General features: G+C 37.5%; 1 protein-coding gene across 6 annotated transcripts in view; it reads left to right on the plus strand.

Annotated features, from left to right (window-relative positions):
- Window positions 1–17,097, plus strand: part of GTDC1 (glycosyltransferase like domain containing 1) — a 388,102-nt gene that overhangs the window by 114,345 nt on the left and 256,660 nt on the right. For 5 of the 6 annotated variants that reach the window (XM_030916918.1, XM_030916919.1, XM_030916923.1 and 2 more), the window contains 2 exons: window positions 4,613–4,677; window positions 13,571–13,772. In XM_030916918.1, the coding sequence (XP_030772778.1) occupies window positions 13,594–13,772 (179 nt within the window). In that variant the 5' untranslated portion in view covers window positions 4,613–4,677; window positions 13,571–13,593. Of the gene's footprint in view, window positions 1–4,609; window positions 4,678–13,570; window positions 13,773–17,097 lie in introns of those variants that run through there. The other variant, XM_030916921.1, reaches the window with a different exon arrangement.

Below are 17,097 nucleotides of genomic sequence, written 5' to 3' on the forward strand. Positions count from 1 at the left end.
TGAAACAATTATAATTCTGCTTTACAGAGTATAAAGGAAGTCGTGTTTAGGAGGAGTTCAGCGAAAGCCTTCACAGAAATGGTGATTCATGAGCAGAAATTTTAACAAAAGTTCATTAGTTGAACAGAGAGAGAAGGCTGATGGAGGTGAGATAAAAGTGTGAAGTTTTAAGAGTCTAAAACAGCTCCAGGAGTGTGGGTGTTTGGTATTTGCTACAAAGTAGAGTCTGGGGAAGTTGGAGAAAAGGGATTGAAGTGGGAGAAGGCCAAATGTGGCTGTAGTGAAGAGAAAGGAAGGGCCAGGAAATGAGTCTTAATTGCCATGTGTAGTGCCTTGGATTTTACCCTTAGGTGATTTAAGGTTTTTGAGCATGTCATTTTATGGTCACATTTCCATTTTGGAAAGATTATTTGTGATTAGCTTAAGGAGAATGGTGTGGTGGCAACAAGATTGTATGGTAGCATGGAGACCTAGTTAAAAGGGTAATGCGATACTTTAAATGAGTGGTGAGATGATTTTCTGGTGTAAAACTTTCTGTTGATTCATAAATATGCTGCCATATTTGTGACTGTTGGCAAATTAAAAATATTTATAGTATTCAGTAGAACGAATTCATTGCTGCTTTTATAGTTTGAAATTATTCATGGAATTAATAGCATTAAAAAATTGAAAGAGGGTTAATATTTTATTTGTCAGTGGAATTAAACCACTCAACTTCTCACACAAACAAAAATCTTGTAATTTTGTTATATAATGTGGAATATAACCTTACAATAATATATTGAATTTTTAATATATGCTTATCTAGTTTTTTGTAGAAATTGTGCATATTTGAAAACAAGTACATGATGTGCTTAGTACATGGTAAGTACTCAGTAACTATTTGCTGAGTTTGCATTTGATGCATGTGAGTTTTAACCAAGACACTTTATTAATTCAAGTCCTGGAATAAGTGACATATATATATTTTAAATAAAGATAGGACCTCGCTCTGTCACTCAGGCTGGAGTACAGTAGCACAGTCATGGGTCACTGTAACCTCAAACTCCTGGGCTCAAGTGATTCTCTTGCCTTAGCCTCTGGAGAAGCTAGGAATATAGGCACACACCACTAGGCTCAGCTAATTTTTTAAATTTTTTGTAGAGATGGAGTCTCACAACAGCCCAGGCTGGTCTCAAATTCCTGGGTTCAAGCAATCCTCCCACCCCGACCTCCCAAAGTGCTAGGATTATAGGCATGAGCCACTGTACCCGGCCATGACTGATACTTTTAAGCAGAAAGTTAAATTCCAAACCAACAGAAAAAAAAGAAATGTTTTTCAGGGAAAATTAAAGTCACAAATACATATAAGATGCTAACTTTGCAAAGAGCATGTATTTAAAAGATCATTGCAACTCATATAATTGGAAAAGCACGTTTGAAAATAGCTTTAAATTTTCTCACAGAAAATATGGCGTATGAGTTTTCCTACGAAATCTTTGTTTTGATGCATGAATTCTCAGTTCTTAGTCTCTACAGCAAGACACAAAAGTTAAGAGTTGAAGAGATTAGCGTATCCATAGCATTGAGTGGGGTATATATTATTAGCTTACCACATCTTTGTCAATTTGAACCCAGGATTAAAACAAAATGTTGCTATTTAAGTACATATGGTAGTACACAACTACAACATAAATGTTAGACTGTATGTCCCCTAACCAAATAATGGAATAATGATCAGTATCCATCAAGTGTTCGTTATCTGCAGTTCAGACTAATGCTCCGGAAGCAGATTCTTTTATATTAGCCAAACTTTTTTACATTTATGTAGAATATTTTCAGTGCATAGAGTTTTATGACTGCAAAATTATTACTTTGCATTTGATACCAGATTATATTTCAGTTTTCAGAGATTATGTTCAGGTTTTACAGGTTAAGATGAATTTGCTATGCCTGATTTTTATAGAAGAATTTAAAAAAGTAATGTTTTAGTAGAATCTGTTTATCTTGTCTCTTTTTTCCCCATATGATAATTGATTGTAGTACATTACTTTGAGGAAAGTTTTTTAGCAAAACGTATTTTTACTTCACACTCTTAATAGATTTCTGTTAGGGGAATCACTGGTGACATGTTTTAAAGCAAAAATCTTTTCATGCTTATTTTTACTATTTAATGAGATTTCAGGTATATTTTAACAACTTGGGGTTTCCGTGATGAATCATTAAAATAAATGAGTGGGCTGGAAGGTAATACTAACTTTTCTCACCACTACCCTATTTTACTCTGCTGGGTTATTGGTTGCTTTTTAAATAGAACCTGGGTGTGTTGGTGGGTGGAGGTGTAGAAAGGAAGGGAGAGAAAGGGTCAGTAAGAAAATACCAGGTAAACTTCTGATGACCTACTGAGAAATACTGCTCAAGTTTCACTTTCCCTAAATTAAGCCATTTAGTGTTTAAGCTCACTGTTTTTTTTTTTTTTTTTTTTTTTTTAACAAGCTTAAGTTTCCAAATATTGCATATAGGTAAATCAAAACTATATTTTCAACAGTTGATTGAAGTTTTAAGGTATCAAGCCATATGTGGATTAGCCTGTGGAATCAATTTCTCATGTGTGTGGGATCAAAACTGTTAAAACCATCATCACTGAAACTGTACCTTCCTACAACTAATAACAGAAAGGTGTCTATGGAATATATTAATACAACAATTCCTCTGATTTAAAATTATTACCGGGTGTTTGGTTGGAAAATGATTTGAATATTATAGTAACTAAATTGACGTCATATGAAGGCTAATTACAGGTTTCAGTGTGACTGAAATTTATTTTTTTAATTGACATGATATATTTAGCATATACTTTTCAGTAAATCAATAGCATATTGCAGATTTTTACTGTCTATACTGTTAAAAACATTTCAACTACCACAGCAGTTCTAAGTGCTAAAGGAGGTAGACAAAAATGTAGTTCACCTTGAAAATGATCATGGCTTAGGGAATAAAGAAATTGGGTCAAGCCTAAAATAATTGCAGGTACAATGACAAAAAGTTTTAATAAAAATTTAAAAATACTCACAGCACTGGTTTCAGGCTACTTTTGTTCTCTGTGATCTTATCAATGCATTATTAGTTTTTAATTGGGATGATGCTAATGGTGATTTTTCATTTTGGTCAAAATATTTGTATGAAATACTATTGATATTTTCACATTGTATCCCCTTTCAATTATAAATATACATTTTCAGAAGGGTAGACAATTCTTAAATAGATCATTTTGACTTCTGATGATCTTAAATAGAATTTGAAATGGTATAAAATATTTATGTCACAGCTATCACTTTGACTTATTTTATATTGGCAAATTTGATGTTTAGCATTTAGCTATGTATCATTAAATCATAGTATCGATAATGAATTAAACTTTCAAAAAGCTTTAACAGTATAGTAGGTTTTCATTCATCTGGTGTCATTGGGGAATAAATTGTGCTGAAGAAGTGAGTTTTTCTTTAAAGCTTATTTAAGCAGAAAAACTTAAAAATTGATAACATTTATCTGAAATATTTTATATGCTCTTTTAGGGAGCAAGCATGGAGCGGCCATTTACTCTTTCTTAATATCGTATAATACTATTCTGAGTGCCATGCAAAAAGGACATGGGTTTTCTGTTTGGTATTTGTTTTCCAAACTAAGTTTTTTGTTGTTTCTTCCTTTTCAAGTGCCACATCCCTAATTCACGTATTCTTTCGTTGTTGTTGTTGTTTTGAGATAGAGTTTCGCTCTTGTTGCTCAGACTGGAGTGCAGTTGTGCTATCTCGGCTCACTGCAACCTCTGCCTCCCGGGTTCAAGCAGTTCTCCTGCTTCAGCCTCCCAAGTAGCTGGGATTGCAGGCATGCATCACCATATCTGGCTAATTTTGTATTTTTCGTAGAGACAGGCTTTCACCATGTTGGCCAATCTGGTTTCAAACTCCTGACCTCAGGTGATCCATCTGCCTTGACCTCCCACAGTGCTGGGATTACAGGCATGAACCACCGCACCCAGCCTCATTCTGGTATTCTTAATCAGTTTAAATGTTTCATAATTTAAGGTTTCTGATGGTACTTGGGACAATGCTTTAACAGGCTCATAAACTCAGGCACCAATAGGAGACTTTTAGCTCTCTGCCATCTTCTGGCAAACATCTGGCCACAGCCTCCTCCTATAAAGGAAATGCTGTCCTTGGTTTGGAGTTAGCACCTTAAACAGTGAGGCCCTATTACTGGTTCCAGGTACTCCTTAGTAGCCTTTGCTAGTGGTGCAAAAATGTCTGTATTCACCCTACATGCTTGTGAACATCTGCGGTATCAAGGTGACCACTTGTAGCTTTCTCTGACTATTGCTGAAATGGGCAAATAGTGTATTCCCTTTGTATTTTAGCAAATTCCACCATAGCAGCGAAGTGTTTTTTTTTTTTCTTATTCTTTTTTCAAACTCATGCTTATTTGTTTCAAGCAGTTTTCTAAAACAAAACTCAAGCTTAGCCAGAGTATTTGAACTGTTCTTTAATGTGCTATATGCCATTTGGTTTGAATCATATATTTAAAAACCAGCTTCCCCCCATTTACTTGTATCTAATGGGAATCGTCTTTCTTCCAGGTTGTGCTTCAAGAAGACCATAGGGAAGAACGCATTTTCATCTTGCTGCAAAAGTTGCAATAGAAGTAAGTAGGGGAACTGCCAGGATATGTCTGTCTCCACAAAACAAGCAGAACAAATTTCCATGAATCAAAGCCACTAAGTATAGTTTTCAGAGATGGTAGGACATAGTTATTTTCCCTAGAAAAACACCCCAAATGCAGGCACACCCATTGGCCAATGGAAAAAATGTTCACGTAAATGCTAGTTCAAACCTGTACATTTCACTCTTCTTACTGAACTGTCAGAAGGGTGGAAATCTACTATAGCTATAATATTTTTTTCCCCTTTTCTATTTTTCAGCCTCCCACATGCTTAGTGTTCAGTTCTGCCTACTGAGCGTCTTGAATCTACAGCAGCACCTACATGTACTGCCTCCACAGTGGCTGCTGATAATTTGCAGATAACTTGTGAACCAGGCCCTTAAGAAACATCATGATATGTACTTTAGATTAATCATGGAAAAGGACAAGATGATGAAGAATCAGAAAGCAGTTTTCTTTTCCAATATTGATATTGCTTTCTTTGAGGTTAGATGACTGAGATATTCTTTAGAGTGGTTTATATCACATTTCATCACTTGGGGAAATAGGTCATTTTTACAAGAGCCTTTAGAGACCTTTTAAGTACATACAGGGCATATATTTAATACACTTTAGCATGAGTAGGTCAGAGGAAATAAAGCAAGATAGTAGATATCTACGATGTAATCAGGTAAGCAAATTAATGTGAAACTGCTTATATTCTGTCTTGAAACCCTTGGTATAATTTTCAAAATTGCCTTTTATTCTTTTCAGTTACTTTCTAGAAATTTCTGTCATTTGAAGGATTAATGGCTACCACTTGTTGAACCTAGAGGGTGTCTGTGAACTTGTTGAACACTGCCTTATTAGAACAGAAGTCTCCAGTGGACCATGAACTCTGCATAGCTGGGACTCTGAGCTTACCTCTTACTCACAAAACCTGCAGGGCTCTCAAATTCATGTTTAAAATGCAAGCTACTGACGAGGAATGGGTAAACACCCACTGCAATTTCAAACGCATATGTATATCCACTTTCCTCATCTATTCTTGGTGGGTAGGAGACCACGACTGAAAATTACTGAACTTAAAATGGTAGAAAATTTGAAGAGATTCTTTCTCCTTAAGTAAAGTGATTTATACTAATGGTGAGATGGGCTAAATACCTTCTTGCTGTTTGTAGTCTACTGTGCTTCACATGCATTTTCTAATTTTATCTTAACACACGTCTGAGGTTAGTACTGTTGTCTCTATTTTGGAGATGATGAGACTGGGTCCTACAAAGTTAGGTAACTTGTCCAAGGTCATACAGCTTGGAAGAGACAGAGCTGAGGTTCAAACGTGTATGTCCTTGATCCTAGGATTCATGCCTTTTCCTCCTGAGGACCACTGATTCTTATTTTGCATTTAAATGAAATACACACACACAGCCCCCACCCCCCCGCTCATATAATATATAGATATGTTCCCCCATCCTCCCAAATGCTCATTGGAAAATTTAGACATCAAAAAGAAGCCTTTTTACTTTGAAATGCAATTTAAGTGGCCATTACTTTGAACAAAGTGAAGTGTAGTTTCATTAGTGAAGAACATCATTGAGTCATTGAGACTAATAATTTTGTGGAACAACATTATTAAGAAAAGCAATATGCTATATAATGAGTGATATTTACTTAAGTCATAAAGGAAAATTCAAACATCTGGAATATTTTTTAAGCAATATAGCATTTGTGCATGGAATGATGTTTTTCCCTTATGTCTTACAGGAAATAACATATAATTTGAGATGTATATGAGAGATTTTATGTTCATAGATATCTTTTTATTTCACTGAGCACATAACAAAAATTATATTAAAATGAAAAATTGCTTGATAGTGAATTCTGTGTGATGAAATTTTATCATGTCTTTATTAACCCCATTATTGCTACTTTATCTCTCTTACTAGGTTGCTTGTCTAAAGAAAAGTTGTAGAAATCTTATTGGTTCACACACATACAACTTTACCACATTGTTTTGGTGTTCCTTTGGGGGTGATATATTGGCAAGTGTGGGGAAGTGATCAAAGTATGTGTAGTGTCTCAAGAAATTGCATCATCAAGTTTTTAACACTAGAAAATAGAGATTTGCATGTGGCTGATATGCCTTCTTTTTTTTTTTTTTAGTGTCTTTTTTTTATTATTATTATACTTTAAGTTCTAGGGTACATGTGCATAACGTGCAGGTTTGTTACATATGTATACTTGTGCCATGTTGGTGTGCTGTACCCATCAACTTGTCAGCACCCATCAGCTCGTCATTTACATCAGGTATAACTCCCAGTGCAATCCCTCCCCCCTCCCCCCTCCCCATGATAGGCCCCGGTGTGTGATGTTCCCCTTCCCGAGTCCAAGTGATCTCATTGTTCAGTTCCCACCTATGAGTGAGAACATGCGGTGTTTGGTTTTCTGTTCTTGTGATAGTTTGCTGAGAATGATGGTTTCCAGCTGCATCCATGTCCCTACAAAGGACACAAACTCATCCTTTTTTATGGCTGCATAGTATTCCATGGTGTATATGTGCCACATTTTCTTAATCCAGTCTGTCACTGATGGACATTTGGGTTGATTCTAAGTCTTTGCTATTGTGAATAGTGCCACGGTAAACATACGTGTGCATGTGTCTTTATAGCAGCATGATTTATAATCCTTTAGGTATATACCCAGTAATGGGATGGCTGGGTCATATGGTACTTCTAGTTCTAGATCCTTGAGGAATCGCCATACTGTTTTCCATAATGGTTGAACTAGTTTACAATCCCACCAACAGTGTAAAAGTATTCCTATTTCTCCACATCCTCTCCAGCACCTGTTGTTTCCTGACTTTTGAATGATTGCCATTCTAACTGGTGTGAGATAGTATGTCATTGTGGTTTTGACTTGCATTTCTCTTATGGCCAGTGATGATGAGCATTTTTTCATGTGTCTATTGGCTGTATGAATGTTGTCTTTTGAGAAATGTCTGTTCATATCCTTTGCCCACTTTTTGATGGGGTTGTTTGTTTTTTTCTTGTAAATTTGTTCGAGTTCTTTGTAGGTTCTGGATATTAGCCCTTTGTCAGATGAGTAGATTACAAAAATTTTCTCCCATTCTGTAGGCTGCCTGTTCACTCTGATGGTAGTTTCTTTTGCTGTGCAGAAGCTCTTTAGTTTAATTAAATTCCATTTGTCAATTTTGGCTTTTGTTGCCATTGCTTTTGGTGTTTTAGACATGAAGTCCTTGCCCATGCCTATGTCCCGAATGGTATTACCTAGGTTTTCTTCTAGGGTTTTTATGGTATTAGGTCTAACATTTAAGTCTCTAATCCATCTTGAATTAATTTTCATATAAGGAGTAAGGAAAGGATCCAGTTTCAGCTTTCTACTTATGGCTAGCCAATTTTCCCAGCACCATTTATTAAATAGGGAATCCTTTCCCCATTTCTTGTTTTTGTCAGGTTTGTCAAAGATCAGAGATGGCTGTAGATGTGTGGTATTATTTCTGAGGACTCTGTTCTGTTCCATTGGTCTGTACCTCTGTTTTGGTACCAGTACCATGCTGTTTTGGTTACTGTAGCCTTGTAGTATAGTTTGAAGTCAGGTAGCGTGATGCCTCCAGCTTTGTTCTTTTGACTTAGGATTGTCTTGGCATTGTGGGCTCTTTTTTGGTTCCATATGAACTTTAAAGCCGTTTTTTCAAATTCTGTGAAGAAAGTCATTGGTTGCTTGATGGGGATGGCATTGAATCTGTAAATAACCTTGGGCAGTATGGCCATTTTCACGATATTGATTCTTCCTATCCATGAGCATGGTATGTTCTTCCATTTGTTTGTGTCCTCTTTGATTTCACTGAGCAGTGGTTTGTAGTTCTCCTTGAGGAGGTCCTTTACATCCCTTGTAAGTTGGATTCCTAGGTATTTTATTCTCTTTGAAGCAATTGTGAATGGAAGTTCATTCCTGATTTGGCTCTCTGTTTGTCTGTTACTAGTGTATAAGAATGCTTTTTTGCACATTAATTTTGTATCCTGAGACTTTGCTGAAGTTTCTTATCAGCTTAAGGAGATTTTGGGCTGAGACAATGGGGTTTTCTAAATATATAATCATGTCATCTGCAAACAGGGACAATTTGACTTCTTCTTTTCCTAACTGAATACCCTTGATTTATTTCTCTTGCCTGATTGCCCTAGCCAAAATTTCCAACACTATGTTGAATAGGAGTGGTGAGAGAGGGCACCCCTGTCTTTTGCCAGTTTTCAAAGGGAATTTTTCAGTTTTTGCCCATTCAGTGTGATATTGGCTGTGCGTTTGTCATAAATAGCTCTTATTATTTTGAGGTACATTCCATCAGTACCGAATTTATTGAGTGTTTTTAGCATGAAGGGCTGTTGAATTTTGTCAAAGGCCTTTTCTGCATCTATTGAGATAATCATGTGGTTTTTGTCTTTGGTTCTGTTTATATGCTGGATTACGTTTATTGATTTGCGTATGTTGAACCAGCCTTGCATCCCAGGGATGAAGCCCACTTGATCATGGTGGATAAGCTTTTTGATGTGCTGCTGAATCCGGTTTGCCAGTATTTTATTGAGGATTTTTGCATCAATGTTCATCAGGGATATTGGTCTAAAATTCTCTTTTTTTGTTGTGTTTCTGCCAGGCTTTGGTATCAGGATGATGTTGGCCTCATAAAATGAGTTAGGGAGGATTCCCTCTTTTTCTATTGATTGGAATAGTTTCAGAAGGAATGGTACCAGCTTCTCCTTGTACCTCCGGTAGAATTCAGCTGTGAATCCATCTGGTCCTGGACTTTTTTTGGTTGGTAGGCTATTAATTATTGCCTGAATTTCAGAGCCTGCTATTGGTCTATTCAGGGATTCAGCTTCTCCCTGGTTTAGTCTTGGGAGAGTGTAAGTGTCCAGGAAATTATCCATTTCTTCTAGATTTTCTAGTTTATTTGCCTAGAGGTGTTTATAGTATTCTCTGATGGTAGTTTGTATTTCTGTGGGGTCGGTGGTGATATCTCCTTTATCATTTTTTATTGCGTCTATTTGATTCTTCTCTCTTTTCTTCTTTATTAGTTTTACTAGTGGTCTATCAATTTTGTTGATCTTTTCAAAAAACCAACTCTTGGATTCATTGATTTTTTGGAGGGTTTTTTGTGTCTCTATCTCCTTCAGTTCTGCTCTGATCTTAGTTATTTCTTGCCTTCTGCTAGCTTTTGAATGTGTTTGCTCTTGCTTCTCTAATTCTTTTAATTGTGATGTTAGAGTGTCAATTTTAGATCTTTCCAGCTTTCTCTTATGGGCATTTAGTGCTATAAATTTCCCTCTACACACTGCTTTAAATGTGTCCCAGAGATTCTGGTATGTTGTATCTTTGTTCTCATTGGTTTCAAAGAACATCTTTATTTCTTCCTTCATTTCGTTATGTACCCAGTAGTCATTCAGGAGCAGGTTATTCAGTTTCCATGTAGTTGAGCGGTTTTGATTGAGTTTCTTAGTCCTGAGTCCTATTTTGATTGCACTGTGGTCTGAGAGACAGTTTGTTATAATTTCTGTTCTTGTACATTTGCTGAGGAGTGCTTTACTTCCAATTATGTGGTCACTTTTGGAATAAGTGTGATGTGGTGCTGAGAAGAATGTATATTCTGTTGATTTGGGGTGGAGAGTTCTGTAGATGTCTATTAGGTCTGCTTGCTGCAGAGATGAGTTCAATTCCTAGATGTCCTTGTTAACTTTCTGTCTCATTGATCTGTCTAATGTTGACAGTGGGGTGTTGAAGTCTCCCATTATTACTGTATGGGAGTCTAAGTCTCTTTGTAAGTCTCTAAGGACTTGCTTTATGAATCTGGGTGCTCCTGTATTGGGTGCATATATATTTAGGATAGTTAGCTCTTCCTGTTGAATTGATCCCTTAACCATTATCTAATGTCCTTCTTTGTCTCTTTTGATCTTTGATGGTTTAAAGTCTGTTTTATCAGAGACTAGTATTGCAAGCCCTGCTTTTTTTTTGTTCTCCATGTTCTTGGTAGATCTTCCTCCATCCCTTTATTTTGAGCCTATGTATGTCTCTGCATGTGAGATGGGTCTCCTGAATACAGCAAACTGATGGGTCTTGACTCTTTATCCAGTTTGCCAGTCTGTGTCTTTTAATTGGACCATTTAGTCCATTTACGTTTAAGGTTAATTTTGTTATGTGTGAATTTGATCCTGCCATTATGATATTAACTGGTTATTTTGCTCATTAGTTGATGCAGTTTCTTCCTAGCCTCGATGGTCTTTACATTTTGGCATGTTTTTGCAATGGCTGGTACCGGTTGTTCCTTTCCATGTTTAGTGCTTCCTTCAGGGTCTCTTGTAAGGTGTGCCTGGTGGTCACAAAATCTCTAAGCATTTGCTTATCTGTAAAGGATTTTATTTCTCCTTCACTGATGAAACTTAGTTTGGCTGGATATGAAATTCTGGGTTTAAAATTCTTTTCTTTAAGAATGTTGAATATTGGCCCCCACTCTCTCCTGGCTTGTAGAGTTTCTGCCGAGAGATCTGCTGTTAGTCCAATGGGCTTCCCTTTGTGGGTAACCCGACCTTTCTCTCTGGCTGCCCTTAAGATTTTTTCCTTCATTTCAACTTTGTGAATCTGGCAATTATGTGTCTTAGAGTTGCTCTTCTCCAGGAGTATCTTTGTGGCGTTCCCTGTAAATCCTGAATTTGAATGTTGGCCTGCCCTACTAGGTTGGGGAAGTTCTCCTGGATGATATCCTGAAGAGTGTTTTCCAACTTGGTTCCATTTTCCCCCTCACTTTCAGGCACCCCAATCAGACGTAGATTTGGTCTTTTCACTTAATCCCATACTTCTTGCAGGCTTTGTTCATTTCTTTTTCTTCTTTTTTCTTTAGATTTCTCTTCTCACTTCATTTCATTCATTTGATCCTCAATCGCTGATACTCTTTCTTCCAGTTGATCGAGTCAGTTATTGAATCTTGTGCATTTGTCACGTATTTCACGTGCCATGGTTTTCATCTCTTGTCAGCTCGTTTATGGCCTTCTCTGCATTAATTATTGTAGTTATCAATTCTTGCACTCTTTTTTCAAGATTCTTAGTTTCTTTGCGCTGGGTATGTAATTCCTCCTTTAGCTCTGAGAAGTTTGATGGACTGAAGCCTTCTTCTCTCATCTCGTCAAAGTCATTCTCCATCCAGCTTTGATCCGTTGCTGGTGATGAGCTGCGTTCCTTTGGAGGGGCAGATGCGCTCTTATTTTTTGAATTTCCAGCTTTTCTGCCCTGCTTTTTCCCCATCTTTGTGGTTTTATCTGCCTGTGGTCTTTGATGATGGTGACGTACTGATGGGGTTTTCATGTGGGTGTCCTTCCTGTTTGTTAGTTTTCCTTCTAACAGGACCCTCAGCTGTAGGTCTGTTCGAGATTGCTTGAGGTCCACTCCAGACCCTCTTTGCCTGGGTATTAGCAGCAGAGGCTGCAGATGATAGAATATTGCTGAACAGCGAGTGTACCTGTCTGATTCTTGCTTTGGAAGCTTCCTCTCAGGGGTGTATTCCACCGTGTGAGGTGTGGGGTGTCAGACTGCCCCTAGTGGGGGATGTCTCCCAGTTAGGCTACTCAGGGGTCAGGGACCCACTTGAGCAGGCAGTCTGTCGGTTCTCAAATCTCAACCTCCGTGTTGGGAGATCCACTGCTCTCTTCAAAGCTGTCAGACAGAGTCATTTGTATCCGGAGAGATTTCTGCTGCTTTTTTTGTTGTTGTTGTTGTTTAGCTGTGCTCTGTCCCTAGAGGTGGAGTCTACAGAGACAGGCAGGCCTCCTTGAGCTGCTGTGAGCTCCACCCAGTTGTAGCTTCCCAGCGGCTTTGTTTACCTACTTAAGCCTCAGCAATGGTGGGCGCCCCTCCCCCAGCCTCGCTGCTGCCTTGCTATTAGATCACAGACTGCTGTGCTAGCAATGAGGGAGGCTCCGTGGGCGTGAAACCCTCCCGGCCAGGTGTGGGATATAATCTCCTGGTGTGCCTGTTTGCTAAGACCCTTGGTAAAGCGCAGTATTGGGATGGGAGTTACCCGATTTTCCAGGTAACTTTTGTGTGTTTCAGTTCCCCTGGCCAGGAAAAGGGATTCCCTTTCCCCTTGCATGTCCTCGCCCTGCTTCAGCTCTTGCTGGTCGGGCTGCAGCAGCTGAGCAGCACCGATTGTCCAGCACTCCCTAGTGAGATGACCCCAGTACCTCAGTTGAAAATGCAGAAATCACCTGTCTTCTGTGTCGCTCGTGCTGGGAGCTGGAGACTGGAGCTGTTCTTATTCGGCCATCTTGCTCCGCTCCCCGCCTTCTTTTAAATACGTATTCAGTAGCGGCAGTTATACCTGCTGAATTTAGAGATGTAGTAATACAAGAGTTACAGAATCAGAGAATTTCTGAACCAGAAAGGGCCTAATAAATGAAGGGCTCTTGAAGTGAAAGTCGTCATTAGAAGATGAGTTCAGTGACTGTCTAAGATTAGAGCTCTAAGTCAAGTAGTTTCTGAGATTATTGAGTTATTAGGCTTACAGCTGAACAAACCAGGATGTGAGTGATCACAGCAGGTGAGGGCTTTCAGCTTTCTGGTGTTGGAGAAAAAACTAAGAGTCATAGGGGAGATAATCTTACGACATGAGGAAAACAAATCAGAAAAATAAAAACACCTTTATTTCTTCTTATTAACACAAATGATATAAAACTTTGTTATATACTTTTTTAAATAATGGGATAAGCCTATTTTAAAAAATAATACATTGCTAAATTATTTGTATTTTCTGAGTATAAAATTTGAGCTTATTTTTATTAAAAATTTTATACATGTATGTAATGGAAAAAATACACCTTTTTTGGTTGTTATCTAGGATCTGAAGGTTTGAACGGGCCGATGAGTATCCTCATCATTGAAGCATTCTATGGAGGCTCCCATAAACAGCTGGTGGATCTTCTCCAAGAAGAGTTAGGAGACTGCGTCCTTTATACTCTTCCTGCAAAGAAATGGCATTGGAGAGCCCGGACATCTGCTTTATACTTCTCTCAGACCATTCCCATCAGTGAGCATTACAGGTAATTAGAGCTCAGGATGCATTTTCAGCTTTTACAAAAGAATACCTGTTATGAGGATGTTGCTTCTCTATCAGCATCTTTGAGAATTTCTGCAACTATGGAATTGGTTATTATGACTACAGTAGATATTTCTTTAGAGAAAGCAGAGCAGTGAAGTACACTCATCTTCTAAAGACACCTGGTCAGTGGGAAAGAAGCTTCATTTAGAACCAACCACATGTGTTTTCTCATTGTCTTGTGATTTCATTATGTACATGGGTGTGAGTGTGGGTAACAATTTTTGGCCTGAGAGAAGAGTAGATCTTCTAGTTTGGTTCATTGTATCTGCTCTGTACTAGGAACCAGAGTTGAAAGGCGGATATGTCCAAGGCTTTAAAGTCTGTTGGGTAGAGATAGGCAAGTGCAATGAGAGGTGAAAGATGGAGAGGTTGATTTGGACTGTGACAAACTGGAGGTGGCTTTATAGAGTTGGTAACCTTTGACTTATTCTTGAAGGATGAGTAGATTTGAGGGACACAGAAGTCAATTCTGAATTCTGGTTTGTTAGGAAGTAGGAACTAGGAGGACCTATTAGAAAGAGTCTCATGAGCTGGGTATGGTGGCATGTGCCTCTGGTCTCAGTTACTCAGGAGGCTGAGGTGGGAGGATTACTTGACCCCAGGAGTTCAAGGCTCTAGTGAGCCAGGATTGTGACACTGCACTCCAGCCTGGGCAATGGAGTGAGATCCCCATCCCTAATAATAATAATAATAATAATAATAATAATAATTTAGAAAATAGGAGTCTTATGGGACACACTGAGAAGATGGAGGTAAATACTCATTACATTTTAACTGAGGGAAGAGACAGGATGGAATCCCCTTGAACATCTCTTTCTCCTTATTCTCCATTTGTATGTATTCCTGTATATTTTCCTGATGGTTAAATAGTGGAAGACTATCCTATGGTGGTTAACATAGCTAATGTTTTTGCCATTTATTATCACAAATAATATAAAACTTTAAGTGTTACATACTTTTTTAAATAATGGGATAAGCCTGTGTGTAGGACTGCATTGGTTTGGGCAGGAATGAAAAGTTTTGGGCTGATAATGAATGGAGTTAGAGCAGATAGGTTCTTAGAGGAAGGACATGTTGGAAGCTGCAATGCCCACCTTACCTCTAGTACCTGTACCCATCTGCTGCTTGTAAAGTGGCCACAGGAGACATAGCAGCTTGTGACTTAAATGTAACTTGCTGTTCCTAGTAGGAACTTGAGGAATTCAGAGAGTAACCATTTTCTGTATGAAAGCCATGTATCGTCTCTGAGAATGCATAGTGTCAGATGGAATAACAGTGAGCATTCCAGTTACGTGGCTTAGGATTTTAAAAGTAAAGTGCTGTTTTAGTGCGTATTCAGAATTTTTTTTTTAATGTAAAGTGTATCCTTCTTTACGTAATTTAGTGTTTTATATTCTGATATAGTGAATATTGTGAATATAGTAGTAAGTGAATATTGTTGAGTCACTAATAGTATGAGGAATTTCAATGAACATGTTAATATAAAAGTTGTGACTATTGCTGTGTTAAAATATGACTGTTTATGGTTGCTTTCACATCCCATTTAATTGTGTTTTTGCAGCACCAATTGTATTATATTACTTAAGGTCAAGTAATCCAGTTGACTTTAGGGCACTTTTTCATTTAACAGTACCATTAAATATAATAAATTTCTACAGTGATTAGAACATTAAAATGAGCCATTTCTTTATCTGTTGTTTGATTTCATTTTGATTATGCAGTTTTTCAGAATTACATTGTTGTATCACAAATATATGTGTGTGGATGGCAAGCAAACACTTCTGCGCATATGGCTTCCCTACTCCCTTTGAAGCCTGAAGCATTTGAGGCTAAGTGTCACAGTGCTCTTTGAAGCAGTCTTATTTGGGAGGTGGATATCTGAAAGATCATGATGTATAAAGCCTTACTCTCTGATAGCCATAACCTCCACGACCTAACAATGGTATCTGTCATCTTTCAAGGTATGCCATTTAGCCTTTGCAGTTAACCATACTAATCTAATCAGTCTTTAACTCAAAGACATGTCTTACCAGTTTAACTTATATTTGAACAATGATAACTTCTCTACTCTTTACCAAGTAACTTTTTTGAATACTTTTAGAAAAATAGCAGTAGCATGAAAACTTGATCGCACAATACTAAGTTAACAAATACGTGCATTCAATCCTAGATTGAAGTGCAAGAGTAACCTTTTGTTACACCAAATAAGTCTGAGATCTGTGGAGATTTTTAAAGATATGAAAAATTTTTGCTTTCCAGTTGTTACTGTTTTTGTATACTTGGTGCATGAAATCATCAAAACTCATAAAGGTAAAATGATTAAGCACCAATATTGCCTACTATGCAAAATACTCTGAACAAATACGATTGTGTCTGATGAGAAAGACTTTGAATGTAGGTACATATTGGTGTTTTTCTCAGCTTCTGAACATGTAGTTGTTGCTGTTACAATCTTACTATCTGAAATGTATTTTATTATTAAAAGAATAAATGCTTCAGCCTAATTAATCAGTTTGATTCTGCTTTATCTTGACAACTAAAAGAATATATCATGATTCATGTTAGAGATGTTTAGTTTTATTATAGATTACGAAAGGTCAACAAGTTATTTTGTCAAAAACTGTCAATAGTTATTGTTATTCTTAGGTTATATTATAGCTTTGCCTTAGATACTTCACAAGATACAGAAAAAAGTTTTGACTATGGGGCTTGAGGGAAGGCATTAACTTTTGTGTTATGAAATGTTAATCATTCGTTCCAGGATGAAGCAGTTCTACTTTCTTAGACTGTACCTTAAACTAGATATCGAGGATATTTTATTCATTTTTCATTCTGTAATATCTTTACTGAACTGAAAGAATCTCTGTTATTTAAAAATCATTTTTTCACCCTCAGATGCTTACAGTTACATTTTTTGTTTCATCTGAGGTATTGTGACAGATACTGATCATTGCCCACTTAACAGCCTTCTTCCTTGTTAACAGAATCACAGTTTTCTTTAGGATGGATAAGTATCCAGCCCTTGGGAGTGAAGCAATATGGACTTAAATTAGTTAGGATGATCCCATTCTCCTTTGCCAGATTTTCCCTACTCTCCTTGCAGCTTGGGTTGATCAGTCTCCAAGTTGTGGCAAATTAGAGTTAAGTGGGTGACTACTGGGAGTTCTTCCAGCAAAGTGGTTTGATTTTAAATTTTACTTATAAAAGAAGAAGGCCAACTCCCCTTTCCTACATTTGACTGTTTGTGATGTCTGCAACCATGAAGT

The sequence above is a fragment of the Rhinopithecus roxellana genome, chromosome 14 (genome assembly GCF_007565055.1).
Source record: "Rhinopithecus roxellana isolate Shanxi Qingling chromosome 14, ASM756505v1, whole genome shotgun sequence".
Classification (NCBI taxonomy): Eukaryota; Metazoa; Chordata; class Mammalia; order Primates; family Cercopithecidae; genus Rhinopithecus; species Rhinopithecus roxellana.